This window comes from Pseudophryne corroboree, chromosome 6, assembly GCF_028390025.1.
Source record: "Pseudophryne corroboree isolate aPseCor3 chromosome 6, aPseCor3.hap2, whole genome shotgun sequence".
In the NCBI taxonomy this organism is placed as follows: domain Eukaryota; kingdom Metazoa; phylum Chordata; class Amphibia; order Anura; family Myobatrachidae; genus Pseudophryne; species Pseudophryne corroboree.
The window spans coordinates 43,827,068-43,847,586 of NC_086449.1; the positions used below are offsets into that span (position 1 = coordinate 43,827,068).

Here is a 20,519-nt window from a genome sequence, read left to right on the forward strand (position 1 = left end):
CGAATCCTAGCGAAAAATAAGAATTTACTTACCGATAATTCTATTTCTCGTAGTCCGTAGTGGATGCTGGGGACTCCGTCAGGACCATGGGGAATAGCGGCTCCGCAGGAGACAGGGCACAAAAATAAAGCTTTAGGATCAGGTGGTGTGTACTGGCTCCTCCCCCTATGACCCTCCTCCAAGCCTCAGTTAGGATACTGTGCCCGGACGAGCGTACACAATAAGGAAGGATATTGAATCCCGGGTAAGACTCATACCAGCCACACCAATCACACCGTATAACTTGTGATCTGAACCCAGTTAACAGTATGACAAACGTAGGAGCCTCTGAACAGACGGCTCACAACAATAACAACCCGAATTTGTTTGTAACAATAACTATGTACAAGTATTGCAGACAATCCGCACTTGGGATGGGCGCCCAGCATCCACTACGGACTACGAGAAATAGAATTATCGGTAAGTAAATTCTTATTTTCTCTAACGTCCTAAGTGGATGCTGGGGACTCCGTCAGGACCATGGGGATTATACCAAAGCTCCCAAACGGGCGGGAGAGTGCGGATGACTCTGCAGCACCGAATGAGAGAACTCAAGGTCCTCCTCAGCCAGGGTATCAAATTTGTAGAATTTTGCAAACGTGTTTGCCCCTGACCAAGTAGCAGCTCGGCAGAGTTGTAATGCAGAGACTCCCCGGGCAGCCGCCCAGGATGAGCCCACTTTCCTTGTGGAATGGGCCTTGACAGATTTAGGTTGTGGCAAGCCTGCCACAGAATGTGCAAGTTGAATTGTGCTACAAATCCAACGAGCAATCGTCTGCTTAGAAGCAGGAGCACCCATCTTGTTGGGTGCATACAATATAAGCAATGAGTCAGACTTTCTGACTCCCGCCGTTCTTGAAATATATATTTTCAATGCCCGGACCACGTCCAACAACTTGGAATCCTCCAACTCGTTAGTAGCCGCAGGCACCACAATAGGCTGGTTCAGGTGAAACGCTGACACCACCTTAGGCAGAAAATGAGGACGCGTCCGCAGTTCTGCCCTGTCCGTATGGAAAATCAGATATGGGCTCTTATATGATAAAGCCGCCAATTCTGATACTCTCCTGGCTGAAGCCAGGGCCAGTAGCATGGTTACTTTCCATGTAAGATACTTCAGCTCCACCGATTTTAGCGGCTCAAACCAATGGGATTTGAGAAAATCCAAGACTACATTAAGATCCCACGGTGCCACTGGTGGCACAACCGGGGGCTGTATATGTAGTACTCCTTTTACAAAAGTCTGGACTTCAGGAACTGAAGCCAATTCTTTTTGGAAGAAAATCGACAGGGCCGAAATTTGAACCTTAATGGACCCCAATTTGAGGCCCATAGACAATCCTGTTTGCAGGAAATGCAGGAATCGACCCAGTTGAAATTCCTCCGTGGGGGCCTTCCTGGCCTCACACCACGCAACATATTTCCTCCAAATGCGGTGATAATGTTGTGCAGTCACCTCCTTCCTGGCCTTTACCAGTGTAGGAATGACCTCTTCCGGAATGCCTTTTTCCTTTAGAATTCGGCGTTCAACCGCCATGCCGTCAAACGCAGCCGCGGTAAGTCTTGGAATAGACACGGTCCCTGCTGAAGCAGGTCCCGTCTCAGAGGTAGAGGCCACGGATCCTCCGTGAGCATCTCTTGAAGTTCCGGGTACCAAGTTCTTCTTGGCCAATCCGGAGCCACTAGTATCGTTCTTACTCCCTTTTGCCGTATAATTCTCAGTACTTTTGGTATGAGAGGCAGAGGAGGGAACACATACACTGACTGGAACACCCACGGTGTTACCAGAGCGTCCACAGCTATTGCCTGAGGATCTCTTGACCTGGCGCAATACCTGTCCAGTTTTTTGTTGAGGCGGGACGCCATCATATCCACCATTGGTTTTTCCCAACGTTCACAATCATGTGGAAGACTTCTGGATGAAGTCCCCACTCTCCCGGGTGTAAATCGTGTCTGCTGAGGAAGTCTGCTTCCCAGTTGTCCACTCCCGGAATGAATACTGCTGACAGTGCTATCACATGATCTTCCGCCCAGCGAAGAATCCTTGCAGCTTCTGCCATTGCTGTCCTGCTTCTTGTGCCGCCCTGTCTGTTTACGTGGGCGACTGCCGTGATGTTGTCCGACTGGATCAACACCGGCTGACCCTGAAGCAGGGGTTTTGCCAGACTTAGAGCATTGTAAATCGCTCTTAGCTCCAGTATATTTATGTGAAGAGACATCTCCAGGCTTGACCATACTCCCTGGAAGTTTCTTCCTTGTGTGACCGCTCCCCAGCCTCTCAGACTGGCATCCGTGGTCACCAGGACCCAGTCCTGTATGCCGAATCTGCGGCCCTCTAACAGATGAGCACTCTGCAACCACCACAGAAGAGACACCCTTGTCCGTGGCGATAAGGTTATCCGCTGATGCATCTGCAGATGCGATCCGGACCATTTGTCCAGCAGATCCCACTGAAAAGTTCGTGCGTGAAATCTGCCGAATGGAATCGCTTCGTAAGAAGCCACCATCTTTCCCAGGACTCTTGTGCATTGATGCACAGACACTGTCCCTGGTTTTAGGAGGTTCCTGACAAGTTCGGATAACTCCCTGGCTTTCTCCTCCGGAAGAAACACCTTTTTCTGAACCGTGTCCAGAATCATTCCCAGGAACAGCAGACGTGTCGTCGGGGTCAACTGAGATTTTGGAAAATTCAGAATCCACCCGTGTTGTTGCAGCACTAGTTGAGTTAGTGCTACTCCGTCTTCCAGCTGTTCTCTGGATCTTGCCCTTATCAGGAGATCGTCCAAGTAAGGGATAATTAATACGCCTCTTCTTCGTAGAAGGATCATCATTTCGGCCATTACCTTGGTAAAGACCCGAGGTGCCGTGGACAATTCAAACGGCAGCGTCTGAAACTGATAATGACAGTTTTGCACTACGAACCTGAGGTACCCTTGATGTGAAGGGCAAATTGGGACATGCAGGTAAGCGTCCTTTATGTCCAGGGACACCATAAAGTCCCCTTCTTCCAGATTCGCTATCACTGCTCTGAGTGACTCCATCTTGAACTTGAATTTTTGTATGTACAGGTTCAAAGATTTGAGATTTAGAATAGGTCTTACCGAGCCGTCCGGCTTCGGTACCACAAATAGCGTGGAGTAATACCCCTTTCCCTGTTGTAGGAGGGGTACCTTGACTATCACCTGCTGAGCAAACAGCTTGTGAATGGCTTCCAATACCGTCGCCCTGTCTGAGGGAGACGTTGGCAAAGCAGACTTTAGGAACCGGCGAGGGGGATACTTCTCGAATTCCAACCTGTAACCCTGAGATACTACCTGCAGAATCCAGGGGTCCACCTGTGAGCAAGCCCACTGTGCGCTGAAATTCTTGAGTCGACCCCCCACCGTTCCTGAGTCCGCTTGTAAGGCCCCAGCGTCATGCTGAGGGCTTTGCAGAACCCTGGGAGGGCTTCTGTTCCTGGGCAGGGGCTGCTTGCTGCCCTCTCTTACCCCTTCCTCTGCCCCGAGGCAGATATGACTGTCCTTTTGTCCGCTTGTTCTTAAAGGAACGAAAGGACTGCGGCTGAAAAGACGGTGTCTTTTTCTGTTGGGAGGGGGTCTGAGGTAAAAAAGTGGATTTTCCAGCAGTTGCCGTAGCCACCAGATCCGATAGACCGACGCCAAATAATTCCTCCCCTTTATACGGCAATACTTCCATATGTCGTTTGGAATCCGCATCACCTGACCACTGTCGCGTCCATAAACTCCTTCTGGCAGATATGGACATCGCATTTACTCTCGATGCCAGAGTGCAAATATCTCTCTGCGCATCTCGCATATAAAGGAAAGCATCCTTTAATTGCTCTATAGTCAATAAAATACTGTCCCTATCCAGGGTATCAATATTTTCAGTCAGGGAATCCGACCAGACCACCCCAGCACTGCACATCCAGGCTGAGGCGATGGCTGGTCGCAGTATAACACCAGTATGTGTGTATATACTTTTTAAGGTAGTTTCCAGCCTCCTATCTGCTGGATCCTTGAGGGCGGCCGTATCAGGAGACGGTAACGCCACTTGTTTTGATAAGCGTGTGAGCGCCTTATCCACCCTAGGGGGTGTTTCCCAGCGCGCCCTAACCTCTGGCGGGAAAGGGTATAATGCTAATAACTTTTTTGAAATTAGCATTTTTCTATCTGGGTTAACCCACGCTTCATCACATACATCATTTAATTCCTCTGATTCAGGAAAAACTACAGGTAGTTTTTTCACCCCCCACATAATACCCCTTTTTGTGGTACTTGTAGTATCAGAGATATGCAAAGCCTCCTTCATTGCCGTGATCATATAACGTGTGGCCCTACTTGAAAATACGTTTGTTTCATCACCGTCGACACTAGATTCAGTGTCTGTGTCTGGGTCTGTGTCGACCGACTGAGGTAAAGGGCGCTTTACAGCCCCTGACGGTGTCTGAGACGCCTGGGCAGGTACTAACTGGTTTGCCGGCCGTCTCATGTCGTCAACTGATTTTTGTAATGTGCTGACATTATCACGTAATTCCATAAACAAAGCCATCCATTCCGGTGTCGACTCCCTGGGGGGTGACATCACCATTATCGGCAATTGCTCTGCCTCCACGCCAACATCGTCCTCATACATGTCGACACACACGTACCGACACACAGCAGACACACAGGGAATGCTCTTATCGAAGACAGGACCCCACTAGCCCCTTGGGGAGACAGAGGGAGAGTTTGCCAGCACACACCCAAGCGCTATAATATATATGGGAACAACCCTATATAAGTGTTGTTCCTTATAGCCGCTTAAATATATAAAAATATCGCCAAAATATGCCCCCCCTCTCTGTTTTACCCTGTTTCTGTATTGCAGTGCAGGGGAGAGTCCTGGGAGCCTTCCTCACAGCGGAGCTGAGCAGGAAAATGGCGCTGTGTGCTGAGGAGAATAAGCCCCGCCCCCTATTCCGGCGGGCTTTCCTCCCGGAGTTTTAGACATTTGGCATGGGTTAAATACATACATATAGCCTCAATGGCTATATGTGATGTATTCTTTTGCCATAAAAGGTATTATATATTGCTGCCCAGGGCGCCCCCAGCAGCGCCCTGCACCCTCCGTGACCGTCTGGTGTGAAGTGTGTGACAACAATGGCGCACAGCTGCAGTGCTGTGCGCTACCTTCATGAAGACTGAAGAGCCTTCTGCCGCCTGTTTCCGGACCTTCAATCTTCAGCATCTGTAAGGGGGGTCGGCGGCGCAGCTCCGGGACGAACCCCAGGGTGAGACCTGTGTTCCGACTCCCTCTGGAGCTAATGGTGTCCAGTAGCCTAAGAAGCCAATCCATCCTGCACGCAGGTGAGTTCACTTCTTCTCCCCTAAGTCCCTCATTGCAGTGAGCCTGTTGCCAGCAGGACTCACTGAAAATAAAAAACCTAAAAAACTTTTTCTAAGCAGCTCTTTAGGAGAGCCACCTAGATTGCACCCTGCTCGGACGGGCACAAAAACCTAACTGAGGCTTGGAGGAGGGTCATAGGGGGAGGAGCCAGTACACACCACCTGATCCTAAAGCTTTATTTTTGTGCCCTGTCTCCTGCGGAGCCGCTATTCCCCATGGTCCTGACGGAGTCCCCAGCATCCACTTAGGACGTTAGAGAAAAGGGGATTCCGGAAGAGGTCATCCCTACTTTAATAAAGGCTAGGAAGGAGGTGACGGTTAAGCATTATCACCGTATCTGGCGAAAGTATGTGTCTTGGTGTGAGACCAAGAATGCACCTACGGAAGATTTTCATCTGGGTCGTTTTCTCCACTTCCTACAGACAGGAGTGGATATGGGCCTGAAATTTGGCTCTGTTAAGGTACAGATTTCGGCCCTCTCGATTTTCTTTCAGAAGGAATTGGCTTCTCTTCCAGAAGTCCAGACGTTTGTAAAGGGAGTGCTGCATATCCAGCCCCCTTTTGTGCCTCCAGTGGCACCATGGGACCTGAACGTGGTGTTGCAGTTCCTAAAATCACACTGCTTTGAACCGCTTAACACGGTTGAGTTGAAATTTCTTACCTGGAAGGTGGTCATGCTGTTGGCCTTGGCATCAGCAAGGCGAGTGTCTGAATTGGCGGCCTTGTCATACAAGAGCCCCTACTTGATTTTTCTTGTGGATCGAGCTGAATTGAGGACACGTCTGCAATTTTTGCCTAAAGTGGTTTCTTCGTTCCATATGAATCAACCTATTGTGGTGCCTGTGGCTACAAGTGACCTAGAGGATTCCAGATCCCTGGATGTAGTCAGGGCCTTAAAGATTTATGTAGCCAGAACGGCTAAAATTAGGAAAACAGAGGCTCTGTTTGTCCTGTATGCTGCTAATAAGATTGGCGCACCTGCTTCGAAGCAGACTATTGCTCGCTGGATCTGTAATACGATTCAGCAGGCTCATTCTACGGCTGGATTGCCGGTACCAAATTCGGTTAAAGCCCATTCCACTAGGAAGGTGGGCTCTTCTTGGGCGGCTGCCCGAGGCGTCTCGGCATTACAGCTTTGCCGAGCGGCGACTTGGTCGGGGTCAAACACTTTTGCTAAATTCTACAGGTTTGATACCCTGGCCGATGAGGACCTAGCGTTTGCTCAGTCGGTGCTGCAGAGTCATACGCACTCTCCCGCCCGATTGGATGCTTTGGTATAAACCCCATGGTCCTTACGGAGTCCCCAGCATCCTCTAGGACGTAAGAGAAAATAAGATTTTAAACCTACCGGTAAATCTATTTCTCCTAGTCCGTAGAGGATGCTGGGCGCCCGTCCCAGTGCGGAAACTCTGCAAGACTTGTATATAGTTGTTGCTTACATAAGGGTTATGTTGCAGTTGGAATAGGTCTTGGACCGTTACTGTCGTTTGTTCATACTGTTAACTGGTTATGTATGTTCCAGGTTACATGGTATGATTGGTGTGGGCTGGTATGAATCTTGCCCTTGGATTGCTAAATCCTGCCTTGTATTGTCCATCTCCTCTGGGCACAGTTCTCTAACTGAGGTCTGGAGGAGGGGCATAGAGGGAGGAGCTAGTGAACACCCATAGTCAAAGTTCTTTTTAGGTGCCCTATCTCCTGCGGAGCCCGTCTATACCCCATGGTCCTTACGGAGTCCCCAGCATCCTCTACGGACTAGGAGAAATAGATTTACCGGTAGGTTTAAAATCTTATTATCACTCATGCCTTCCCTCACTCATCCCTCTATCACTCATTCCTTCCCTCACTCATCCCTCTGTCACTCATCCCTTCCATCACTCAGTCTCATCCCTCTATCACTCATGCCTTCCCTCACTCATCCCTCTATCACTCATGCCTTCCCTCACTCATTCCTTCCATCACTCAGTCTCATCCCTCTATCACTCATTCCTTCCATCATTCAGTCTCATCCCTCTATCACTCATTCCTTCCATCACTCAGTCTCATCCCTCTATCACTCATTCCTTCCATCATTCAGTCTCATCCCTCTATCACTCATTCCTTCCATCATTCAGTCTCACCCCTCTATCCCTCATTCCTTCCATCACTCAGTCTCATCCCTCTATCACTCATTCCTTCCATCACTCATCCCTCTGTCACTCATTCCTTCCCTCACTCATCCCTCTATCACTCATTCATTCCCTCACTCATCCCTCTATCACTCATCCCTCTATCACTCATTCCTTCCATCACTCATCCCTCTATCACTCATTCCTTCCATCACTCATCCCTCTATCATTCATTCCTTCCATCACTCCATCACTTCCATCACTCATCTATCACTCATTCCTTCTGTCATTCGTCCTTCTATCACTCATTCCTTCCATCACTTAGTCTCATCCCTCTATCACTCATTCCTTCCATCATTCAGTCTCATCCCTCTATCACTCATTCCTTCCATCACTCAGTCTCATCCCTCTATCACTCATTCCTTCCATCATTCAGTCTCATCCCTCTATCACTCATTCCTTCCATCATTCAGTCTCATCCCTCTATCCCTCATTCCTTCCATCACTCAGTCTCATCCCTCTATCATTCATTCCTTCCATCACTCATCCCTCTGTCACTCATTCCTTCCCTCACTCATCCCTCTATCACTCATTCATTCCCTCACTCATCCCTCTATCACTCATCCCTCTATCACTCATTCCTTCCATCACTCATCCCTCTATCACTAATTCCTTCTATCACTCATCCCTCTATCACTCATTCCTTCCATCACTCCATCACTTCCATCACTCATCTATCACTCATTCCTTCTTCTATCACTCATTCCTTCCCTCACTCATTCCTTCCCTCACTCATCCCTCTGTCACTCATTCCTTCCCTCACTCATTCTGTCACTTATCCCTCTATCACTCATATCTTTCCTCACTCATCCCTCTATCACTCATTCCTTCCATCACTCATCCCTCTGTCACTAATTCCTTCCCTCACTCATCCCTCTATCACTCATTAATTCCCTCACTCATCCCTCTATCACTCATCCCTCTATCACTCATTCCTTCCATCACTCATCCCTCTATCACTCATTCCTTCCATCACTCATCCCTCTATCACTCATTCCTTCCATCACTCCATCACTTCCATCACTCATCTATCACTCATTCCTTCTGTCATTCGTCCTTCTATCACTCATTCCTTCCATCACTTAGTCTCATCCCTCTATCACTCATTCCTTCCATCATTCAGTCTCATCCCTCTATCACTCATTCCTTCCATCACTCAGTCTCATCCCTCTATCACTCATTCCTTCCATCATTCAGTCTCATCCCTCTATCACTCATTCCTTCCATCATTCAGTCTCATCCCTCTATCCCTCATTCCTTCCATCACTCAGTCTCATCCCTCTATCATTCATTCCTTCCATCACTCATCCCTCTGTCACTCATTCCTTCCCTCACTCATCCCTCTATCACTCATTCATTCCCTCACTCATCCCTCTATCACTCATCCCTCTATCACTCATTCCTTCCATCACTCATCCCTCTATCACTAATTCCTTCTATCACTCATCCCTCTATCACTCATTCCTTCCATCACTCCATCACTTCCATCACTCATCTATCACTCATTCCTTCTTCTATCACTCATTCCTTCCCTCACTCATTCCTTCCCTCACTCATCCCTCTGTCACTCATTCCTTCCCTCACTCATTCTGTCACTTATCCCTCTATCACTCATATCTTTCCTCACTCATCCCTCTATCACTCATTCCTTCCATCACTCATCCCTCTGTCACTAATTCCTTCCCTCACTCATCCCTCTATCACTCATTAATTCCCTCACTCATCCCTCTATCACTCATCCCTCTATCACTCATTCCTTCCATCACTCATCCCTCTATCACTCATTCCTTCCATCACTCATCCCTCTATCACTCATTCCTTCCATCACTCCATCACTTCCATCACTCATCTATCACTCATTCCTTCTGTCATTCATCCTTCTATCACTCATTCCTTCCCTCACTCATCCCTCTGTCACTCATTCCTTCCCTCACTCATCCCTCTGTCACTCATTCCTTCCCTCACTCATTCTGTCACTTATCCCTCTATCACTCATCTCTTTCCTCACTCATCCCTCTATCACTCATTCCATCCATCACTCATCCCTCTATCAGTAATTTTTCCCTCACTCATCCCTCTATCACTCATTCCTTCCCTCACTCATCCCCCTATCACTCATTCCTTCGGTCACTCATCCCTCTATCACTCATTCCATCTATCACGCATCCCTCTATCACTCATTCCTTCTATCACTCATCCCTCTATCACTCATTCCTTCCCTCACTCATCCCTCTATCACTCATTCATTCCCTCACTCATCCCTCTATCACTCATTCCTTCCATCACTCATCCCTCTATCACTCATTCCTTCCATCACTCATCTATCACTCATTCCTTCTGTCATTCATCCCTCTATCACTCATTCCTTCCCTCACTCATCCCTCTGTCACTCATCCCTCTGTCACTCATTCCTTCCCTCACTCATCCCTCTATCACTCATTCATTCTGTCACTTATCCCTCTATCACTCATCTCTTCCCTCACTCATCCCTCTATCACTCATTCCATCCATCACTCATCCCTCTATAAGTAATTTTCCCTCACTCATCCCTCTATCACTCATCTCTTCCCTCACTCATCCCTCTATCACTCATTCCATCCATCACTCATCCCTCTATCAGTAATTTTTCCCTCACTTATCCCTCTATCACTCATTCCTTCGGTCACTCATCCCTCTATCACTCATTCCATCCATCACGCATCCCTCTATCACTCATTCCTTCCATCACTCATCCCTCTATCACTCATTCCTTCCATCACTCATCCCTCTATCACTCATTCCTTCCATCACTCATCCCTCTATCACTCATTCCTTCGGTCACTCATTCCTTCTGTCACTCATCCCTGTATAACTCATTCCTTCTGTCACTCATCCCTCTGTCACTCATTCCTTCCCTCACTCATCCCTCTGTCGCTCATTCCTTCAATCACTCATCTCTCTATCACTCACACCTTCCCTCACTCATTCCTCTATCACTCACTCCTTCCCTCAGTCACTCATTCCTTCCATCACTCATCCCTCTATCATTCATTCCTTCCATCACTCATCCCTCTATCACTCATTCCTTCCCTCACGCATCCCTCTATCACTCATTCCTTCCATCACTCATCCCTCTATCATTCATTCCTTCCCTCACTCATCCCTCTATCACTCATTCCTTCCCTCACTCATCCCTCTTTCACTCACTCATTCATCTATCACTCATTCCTTCCTTCCATCACTCATCCTTTTATCACTCATTCCTTCCATCACTCATTCATCTATCTATCACTCATTCCTTCTGTCACTCATCCCTCTATCACTCATTCCTTTTATCACTCATCCCTCTATCACTCATCTCTTCCCTCACTCATCCCTCTATCACTCATTCCATCCATCACTCATCCCTCTATAAGTAATTTTCCCTCACTCATCCCTCTATCACTCATCTCTTCCCTCACTCATCCCTCTATCACTCATTCCATCCATCACTCATCCCTCTATCAGTAATTTTTCCCTCACTCATCCCTCTATCACTCATTCCATCCATCACGCATCCCTCTATCACTCATTCCTTCCATCACTCATCCCTCTATCACTCATTCCTTCCATCACTCATCCCTCTATCACTCATTCCTTCCATCACTCATCCCTCTATCACTCATTCCTTCGGTCACTCATTCCTTCTGTCACTCATCCCTGTATAACTCATTCCTTCTGTCACTCATCCCTCTGTCACTCATTCCTTCCCTCACTCATCCCTCTGTCGCTCATTCCTTCCATCACTCATCTCTCTATCACTCACACCTTCCCTCACTCATTCCTCTATCACTCACTCCTTCCCTCAGTCACTCATTCCTTCCATCACTCATCCCTCTATCATTCATTCCTTCCATCACTCATCCCTCTATTACTCATTCCTTCCCTCACGCATCCCTCTATCACTCATTCCTTCCATCACTCATCCCTCTATCATTCATTCCTTCCCTCACTCATCCCTCTATCACTCATTCCTTCCCTCACTCATCCCTCTTTCACTCACTCATTCATCTATCACTCATTCCTTCCTTCCATCACTCATCCTTTTATCACTCATTCCTTCCATCACTCATTCATCTATCTATCACTCATTCCTTCTGTCACTCATCCCTCTATCACTCATTCCTTTTATCACTCATCCCTCTATCACTCATTCCTTCCATCATTCATTCCTCTATCACTCACTCCTTCCATCACGCATCCCTCTGTCACTCATTCCTTCCGTCACTCATCCCTCTATCACTCATTCCTTCCGTCACTCATCCCTCTATCACTCATTCCTTCTGTCACTCATCCCTCTATCACTCATCTCTTCCATCACGCATCCCTCTGTCACTCATTTCTTCCCTCACTCATCCCTCTATCACTCATTTCTTCCATCACTCATCCCTCTATCACTCATTCCTTCCCTCACTCATCCCTTTATTACTCATTCCTTCCCTCACTCATCCCTCTATCACCCATTCCTTCTGTCACTCATCCTTCTATCACTTATTCCTTCCCTCACTCATCCCTCTGTCACTCGTTCCTTCCCTCACTCATCCCTCTATCACTTATTCCTTTATCACTCACTCATTCCTTCCGTTACTCATCTCAGTCACTACTCCCTGTGTCACTTCTTCTGTCACTCATCTCAGTCACTTATCCTCTGTGTCAATCCTTTCATCACTCATCCCTCATTCAGTCATTCCTCCTGTCTCTTATTTCCCTGATCACTCATTCCTTCTGTCACAGAGGAGTTCGGGAAATGGTTATTTTGCATGAGATTTCTTGCTATGTTTATTTATTCATTTACTGTATTTGTTTAGCTTGTTTCAATTAACGTTTTCTCCTTCAGGTCAGGAGGGACCGTATCTGGGTTGCCCCCATACTGCAGTATAGACTGTGTGTCACTGTGATCAAATGCTAGCTGGAACACTGTCTCCAGAGACTGCTTACGTAATAGGGGATCCGGTCTCTAGGTCGACAAGACTTAGGTGGACAGTGTCTAGGTCGACCACTATTGGTCGACAGTAAGTAGGTCAACATGGTTTCTAGGTCGACAGGGACTCTAAGTCGACATGTACTAGGTCGACACGACAAAAGGTCGACATGAGTTTTTCACATTTTCTTCCATTTTTTGAACTTTTTCATACATTATGATCCACGTGGACTACAATTGGGAACAGTGTACTAATTGGGGTTCCCCATCACTCTACAAAGACGACACCAATTTTTTTTTAAATTCATGTCAACCTTTTTTCATGTCGACCTAGTAGGTGTCGGCCTAGAGTCCATGTCGACCTAGAATCCATTTGACCTACTTACTGTCGACCAATAGTGGTCGACCTAGACACTGTTGACATAAGTCTATTCTATCTAACATACCACACCCACGTAACAGACCCATGTGGATTAAGAAGGAGATACATGATGGCTGTCAGGGATCATACGTGGAGACAGTACGGACAGTGCGGTTCCTCCCTGTAGACAGGGCCGCTGTGCCGGCTCAATCGCATTTTTTTAATAGCTCCTTTTTGGTGCCCAAAATAATGTGTTCGGTTATTTAGAAGACAGCGAGGGGAAAATGATCAACTGCGTGCGTGACATTTTAGAATAAAGAACTGGACGTTTTAATAAATTCTCTGCACACCTCATATATAAACGCTGAATAGAGTCTGAATTTCTGATTGACATTTTGGTGCTTGAGAAAACATGGCGGCTATGGGATGGATAATAAGTCAGGAAACATTGCATTGCCCTTAAAGCGCAACCTTCGTTAGAAACAGTACGGCTCCCTTGCTAACATTGCATGTGCAGCACACAAGGATCTGATTGGTGGATAGGGTTTTCGCGCAAATGTTGCACTATATCACTCTGCAGAACACTTCCCTCCAACCGGTTTCACCTGTTCCCTCACAAACTCTTTTCCACCCCACACCTCCACCCCTTCCTGACACTACATTTTTGCCCCCCCCACCAGCCAAGTCACCTATAAAAAGATGCCCTTTTATGCATTAATAGAGTTGAGTTTTTCCTTTTAATGATAATCATATCCTATCATCTAATTGCATTACCTTTAACTGTGTTTGAACAAAACATGGATTGAGAGTTAGCTGTCAAGCACTTTGCAAACACTACTTCTGCCCTCTTCAGTGAGAAATTGCACCCCATCAGGATCCTGGTTCATCATCATGCACCCCAATGCTGTCATGCAAGGATTTTCCATATTTGCCCAGAGACAGTATTACAGTACCATTGTACCCTCACTAATGTAAGCATAATTTACCCCCTAGTTCACATGTGGGAAGGGCAGTATAAGCATTTTGGGCCTAATTCAGACCTGATCGCAGCAGCAAATGTGTTGGCAGATGGGCAAAACCATGTGCAGTGCAGGTGGGGCAGATGTAACATGTGCAGAGAGAGTTAGATTTGGGTGGGGTGTGTTCAAACTGAAATCTAAATTGCAATGTAAAAATAAAGCAGGCAGTATTTACCCTGCACAGAAACAAAATAACCCACCCAAATCTAACTCTCTCTGCACATGTTACATCTGCCCCACCTGCACTACACAAGGTGTTGCTGCTACGATCAGGTCTGAATTACCTCCTTTATATCAATGAACTCACTTCACATGCTGACTACCCTAGGCAAGATGTTTGCTAGTGATATTTGCTTAGAACTACCACGCGTTTTATCAATCAAACATTGTAAAGGCCCATATAGGCGGGCCGATGCGGGGAGAGATGTGTGCTGAGCGAACCGCTCAGCACACATCTCTCCCGCCGCTCAGCACAGCGCGATCTGTGCTGAGCGTGCGGGGGGAGACGGGGGGGGGCGCTCACTTCACCCAGCGGGTGAAGTGAGCGACCCGCTAGATTGGCCTGCACGGCAGGCCAATCTGGAAGCAGCGATAGCGATGCGCGGGGCTGCGCATCGCTATCGCTGTAGGGGGTACACACGGAGCGATCAGCCTTATATTCTAAGCAATCTAGTCAGATTGCTTAGAATATCGCTCCGTGAGTACCCCCCTTTACTGTGCTTAAGTGTCCTGCATTACTCATGGTCAACTGATGATAAGACACCATCTTCACTTTTCCTCTTCTCTGCATCTCCTGATACATCCCAAGAAAGTATTCACAATGTTGTGTTGAAATGTTCTCATCGTCTACATCATCCCCTCGCGTTCCACATTGGACACATCTACTATATTCTTACTATAAGTGTAATGTTAGTAGCTGACTGCCCAGTGGAACGGACCAATGTTTTTGGACTGAACCAATGTTCTTGAGAATATTGCTTATGAAATTCTGGACACCATGCCTCATTAAATTGATAGGCCATACTTTCATGAATATTGGTTCAGTCCAAGATGACCGCCCCCAGAATATATTATGACTGAGAGACACATTTTACTAACTTACCTGTGAACTGGTCTTACGTTGTTTGCAACATATGTTTTATGGTTGTAATAGAGGCATTAGAAATGTGTGTTTCCGCCCGTTTCTTCTGCAAACACTACAAAAACAGATAGCCTGAAGATAATGCAGGAGGCATTACTGTATTGTTTATTATTCTATAATTATATAGGGGCAAACATATTAATCAATATTTGCAAATTGTTTCGAAATTAAATATGAGGTCACCCTCTACAAGCGATTTCTGTTCGGCATCAGTAAAAATGATGATACCATCAGGAAAAGTGGCAATGTCAACATATGCAACTCCTAAACTGCCCACTTTTCTCACAACCGGTTGTGTTCTACCCAACATCACAAAAGAATTCCAAACTCAGAAAATGATAAATAAGGAGTAGACACATAATTTGATTTAAACTGTTTCCTCCATCTGTTATCTCTCTTTAAGTCATGTCATACTTTTTTTTCTACCATAGATCTCCTACGACATCTATCCAGGCGTCTCAAGGTCCTTTGGCACCTTCCGATCCTGCGGCTCGCCTTTCCCCGTGAACTCCTTTTTTGCTTCCGTGGCTCCCTCTCTCTTTGTCTCTGGGCTTTAACGGCTCCAGTAGCCCCACCACATGAAGCTTGAGGCGATACCTGGTGCCCCCCAAGATGGGGATTTGGAATTTGTCTTGGCCACGGAGAAGGAGTTTGAAGAAGTTGTGTCCATGTCTCACGGCATCTACGGAGGGCTGGATTATCTTCCAAGTCGATACCACAGCTGGGTCAACGAGAAGGACAGGATGGTGGTTCTAGCCAAGAAGGGAGGAGATGTTGTAAGAAAATTTAATGATTGGCAGACACTTACAGTCTCATGTCTTCTATGATCCATTGAGCTTTCTCTTCTGTCTTTCATGGTCCTCTTAACCATCCTACATAGTCCTGTGATCACTTGGTTCAAATATCATTACTTTCACTACATTCTATCTCTAAAGCTGACCATAAATATGAATTGTTTCAAACCAACCATTGAGAGCACAATGTTGAACAGTTGTATGGTCATCATTATACGATAACACTCCACCCAGATTTAATATGATTGATCAATTTGGAATGTTTGGGGTCAGCTTAACACTATGACATCCCTCCTTAGCATGTTTCTCACCATCCATTATCTTTCTGAGTCACCTCCGAGAACATTGTGTGGCGTCTGAATGCGGACACTTACCTTAATGATCAGACAGTAGCTGCCATGTCTCTCTCCAGAACCTCTATTGGATTAAGTCCTTTACTTTTCATTCTAATCATTGTAAGATTCCCGGAATTTGATTACTATCCTCTCAAGAGATCAGCACAGCATTGTCCTAATGGATTTATGACTTGAGAGAGATATAATGATATATTGTATTATTGAGTATTTAATTCGTAGAATCCAGATATTTATGTGACGTAGAATATTTGTGTTATAGTTAATATTTAACCTGATTTACTTAATTTTACGAATTAATTTAATTTTGACTTAATTTTGCTTTATTTACTTTTCATTTACTGTTGGGTAACATAATATAGAGGCTGTGTACCTGTCTCATTTGGTATGCCGGGAATACAGTGTGCTATGTGCAAATGTGGGGACCCATTGTAATTAGCGAGGCTGTGGAGATATGACATAAGAATAAAGTCATCCGGGGAATGGATGGAAGGGAAGCGGCGGGTGCTGCGAGAATAATACAGACTGTGGGCTGACTTCCCATAGAGACCCTGCATTTGCATATAACATGCTGTGCTTCTGTATGCGAAGGAAGCTCAGATTTGCTATGCACGTACACTACAAAAGACTAGTAATAACACAAAATGTGACTGTGTGATCAGTATAATTTGTCCCTCTTCCTCGAGAAGGCGGACGATGTCACAACGCGGAAAATAAAACAATTATGATTAATTTTCTCCCTAGGTCAACATTTGGCAAAAGGATAAGTAGAACAATTTTTGAAAGCTCGCCAGAGGCTGTGCACGGTAATGCTAACCAACATACAGTGAGCTGAAAGTGCACTCTTCGTATAGTGGAAGCAGCCAACTTGTGTGGTGGAGTCGTGCAAGTATTAATGGATATAAGAAAGGCAGTCTATCGCTTCACTAGGAATTAGTGACAGTACATCCTTACAATCAGGTGCAAATGGGGTTGGTCAAATGCTTTTGGAACAAAGCAAAAAAACAACAATAACAACAACTTGCCATAATACTGATAGAATTAGAAAAGCACAGTGTCGGGTGTAAGGGGAATGCAGTGGTATACAGGGCCACCATCAGGGGGGACTGCCAGGACTGGCGTCCCAGGCCCGGACAGAGGAGGGGGGCCCTACTCTGACTCCTTCTTAAAAGCCAGCCTTCCCTGTACATCAGCCCGCTGTGAATTGTTCCTGCAGGTCTGCATGGTTCCACTTATATGTGATGGCTGCGGTGGAATAAATGGAAGGGGGGCCCTGCCTATTTTGTCAGTCCTGAGCCCCACAATTTCTGATGGCAGACCTGGTGGTAGGGCCTATTCTTAGGAGTGTGGCCAGGCCTCATAGACGCTTGGCTAACAATTAGAGAGTGCATAGTCTGGGACCCTTGATAAATATATATATAGTAAATTCTACTAGTGCATGAGTAATAATGTACCAGATTAATAACAACAATGTACTGTATAAAATACACCATAGCAGCATAAAGTAACATATATGTATAATGTATAATGCAAGTGCACAGTCTGGAACCTGATCCCTAGAGGAGGGGGTGGGCCTTCAGGCAGGGTGGGCCCACTGGGGATTTTCCCTGTTATCCTATGGGCCAGTCTGACCCTGACAGTGAATGTAAATGTAATATAACGTGCTAAATAAAAATATTAATAATGAGTCAAAAACAAAACTGTACATTAATGTCAAAATTAAAAACGTACATTAATAGAAACCTCCTTTCTCTAAATACATCTTAATTCTTGATCACCTTAATTAATACAGTACTTAGTAAATGAATACACCTGCCCAAAATCAATAGTAATCTCCTCTCATAACTATTTAATATGTAAAAAAATAAAAAATACAGTGTTAGTGTTATAGTTACCCAATCAGTGCTTCACTTTAAAGATTCCCCCCCCCCTCACCCCAAGGAATGGAAAAATACCACAGACAAAATACAAGTAAAACTATGCACTTGAGCCAAAACATAAGAACAATACACTAGAGCCAAAGTTAATGCAAAAATAGGCAGTTTCCCATGAAGATGATTATTATTAGGCTATAAATGGTTACAACTTCTTGATGACAACACTTAGGGATACATTTACTAAGATGGGAGTTCTATTTAAGATGGTATGTTGTAGCAACCAATCAGATTCCACTTCTCATGCATCTAGTACCTTCTAGATGATATTACCTGCAATCTGATTGGCTGCTATGGGCAACGGTGGTCATTCCGAGTTGTTCGCTAGCAGAAAATGTTCGCTGCGCAGCGAAGAAGCAAAAAAACGGCACTTCTGCGTATGCATATGCGGCGCAATGCGCACGCGCGACGTACTTTCACAACGGCCGATGCAGTTTTACACAAGGTCTAGCGAAGCTTTTCTGTCGCACTGCTGGCCGCAGAGTGATTGACAGGAAGAGGGCGTTTCTGGGTGTTATCTGACCGTTTTCAGGGAGTGTTCAAAAGAAAGCAGGCGTGCCAGGAAAAACGCAGGCGTGGCTGGGTGAACGCATGGCGTGTTTGTGACGTCAAAACAGGAACTGAATACTCTGAAGTGATCGCAAGCGCTGAGTAGGTCTGAAGCTACTCTGAAACTGCACAAAATTATTTTGTAGGTGCTCTGCGATCCTTTCGTTCGCACTTCTGCTAAGCTACAATACACTCCCAGTGGGAGGCGGCATAGCGTTTGCAAGGCTGCTAAAAACAGCTAGCGAGCGATCAACTCGGAATGACCACCAACATCTCATCTGAATTAGAAGTCCCATCTTAGTAAATTTACCCCTAACTGTGTGGTTCCCACAAGCTATTTACTCCATCAGAAAATATTATGGAGTAATAAGGTCCAACCCCACATCCCTCTCCTAAATGCACCCCTGAGTGTTGTCGCTAACTCCTAGTAAAATGATACCTCCCCTCTGGGTAGGTCAGAGGTGGACAGAGGTGGACTATACTGTGTTGGAGGGATAGAGGAAGAAAGCCTAGGCAGGTTCTGAGCATGGAACCCCTAATGTTTTATCTTCAATCTCAGATTGGCCTGCTCTCTATGTTTGTGGTGGACGGAGGGGAGACCGCTCTTCTGGAGGGGCTCCGTGTGGCACCATGGGAGCGAGGCAGAGGCGTTGCTGGAGTTCTCCAAAGGTTCTGTTGCCAACTGGTGAAACACCGATACCCAAGTGTGGGAGTAATGAGGTTGACAAGAGATGACAAGTTGACCGCCAAGGAGCTCAACAAATATAGAGTCCTCGCAAAGCAGGTATGGTGGGGTGAGAGTAGATGGCGGCAGTGTTTGGGTAGGACATGCCGTATTTATAATTACTGTGATAAATGTGTGAAAAGTAAATGTTTAACAGAATTTTTCTCTTTCTCTCTGCCCTTTTCTCTTTTGCCCTTTTGTCCATATCAACATCTCTCCTCCGTCTTACACTGTTTTCTTTAATTTCCTTACACAGGGCATACTGCTTGTCCGTTTTAATGCACCTGACCTTTCCTCTCGTTTATCTTCCATCTCACTGCCCCCTGGGCCATCTCGCCCACCTCCACCCATCCTCCTGTCTCCTGATGAAGTCCGCGGAGTCTTCCTGGAGCGGGGAGGCCTGCTGAAGGATCTTCTGCCCAACCAAACTCTCATCCAGGACTGGCAACCGTTCCAGGCCCTGCCTGACAACTATGACCTGGTGCGCCGCAAGTCCATTCGCTGGATGGCGGATGATAGAGTCCGGCCACGGGTGGCTTCTCTCTGCACCCCACCGTTTCCTGTCCCAGCTGGGCCTCTCTGCTTTTACCTCAACATTGATGTCTTTGGTTCTGGGTTGCGAGGGGCTCAAGAGCAATTACTTTCCCATTTGGCTGCTCATGTCCACTTACTGCCGGGGGATGTAAAATGTCAGCTCTTCCTGCCCCCTAGTATGTGGAGGCCTATGGCTGAGTTTTGCACCTCCACATTGGGTTTGCAGCTGGAAAAAGGCTATACAGAGCAATATCTACTAGAGTCCGATATATAGAGGGACTATGGGGCACCTCATATAGGGGACTATTTACTAAGCCTTGGATGGAGATAAAGTGGACGGAGATAAAGTACCAGCCAATCAGCTCCTAATGTTCATGTCTCAGACTGGATTTGAAAAATGACAGGAGCTGATTGGCTGGTACTTTATCTCCGCCCACTTTATCTCCATCCAAGGCTTAGTATATAGACCTCATAGCCCCATATGCACAATGAGGGCAGGAAATGCCCTTGTGTACTAACCACTATCTGTAGCTGGGCCCGCTCATTAAACATACACCTCACCTAACAAGCTTACCG

At 46.3% G+C, this 20,519-nt stretch overlaps 1 protein-coding gene across 1 annotated transcript in view; it reads left to right on the forward strand.

The window, feature by feature from the left end:
• Window positions 1-20,278, forward strand: part of LOC134936034 (histidine N-acetyltransferase-like) — a 28,611-nt gene extending 8,333 nt beyond the window's left edge. Inside the window, exons 2-4 of the mRNA XM_063930936.1 lie at window positions 15,487-15,831; window positions 19,245-19,469; window positions 19,666-20,278. Coding sequence (XP_063787006.1) covers window positions 15,634-15,831; window positions 19,245-19,469; window positions 19,666-20,217 — 975 coding nt within the window. The 5' untranslated portion in view covers window positions 15,487-15,633 and the 3' untranslated portion in view covers window positions 20,218-20,278. The remainder of the gene's footprint in view (window positions 1-15,486; window positions 15,832-19,244; window positions 19,470-19,665) is intronic.
• Window positions 20,279-20,519: the final 241 nt, after the last annotated feature.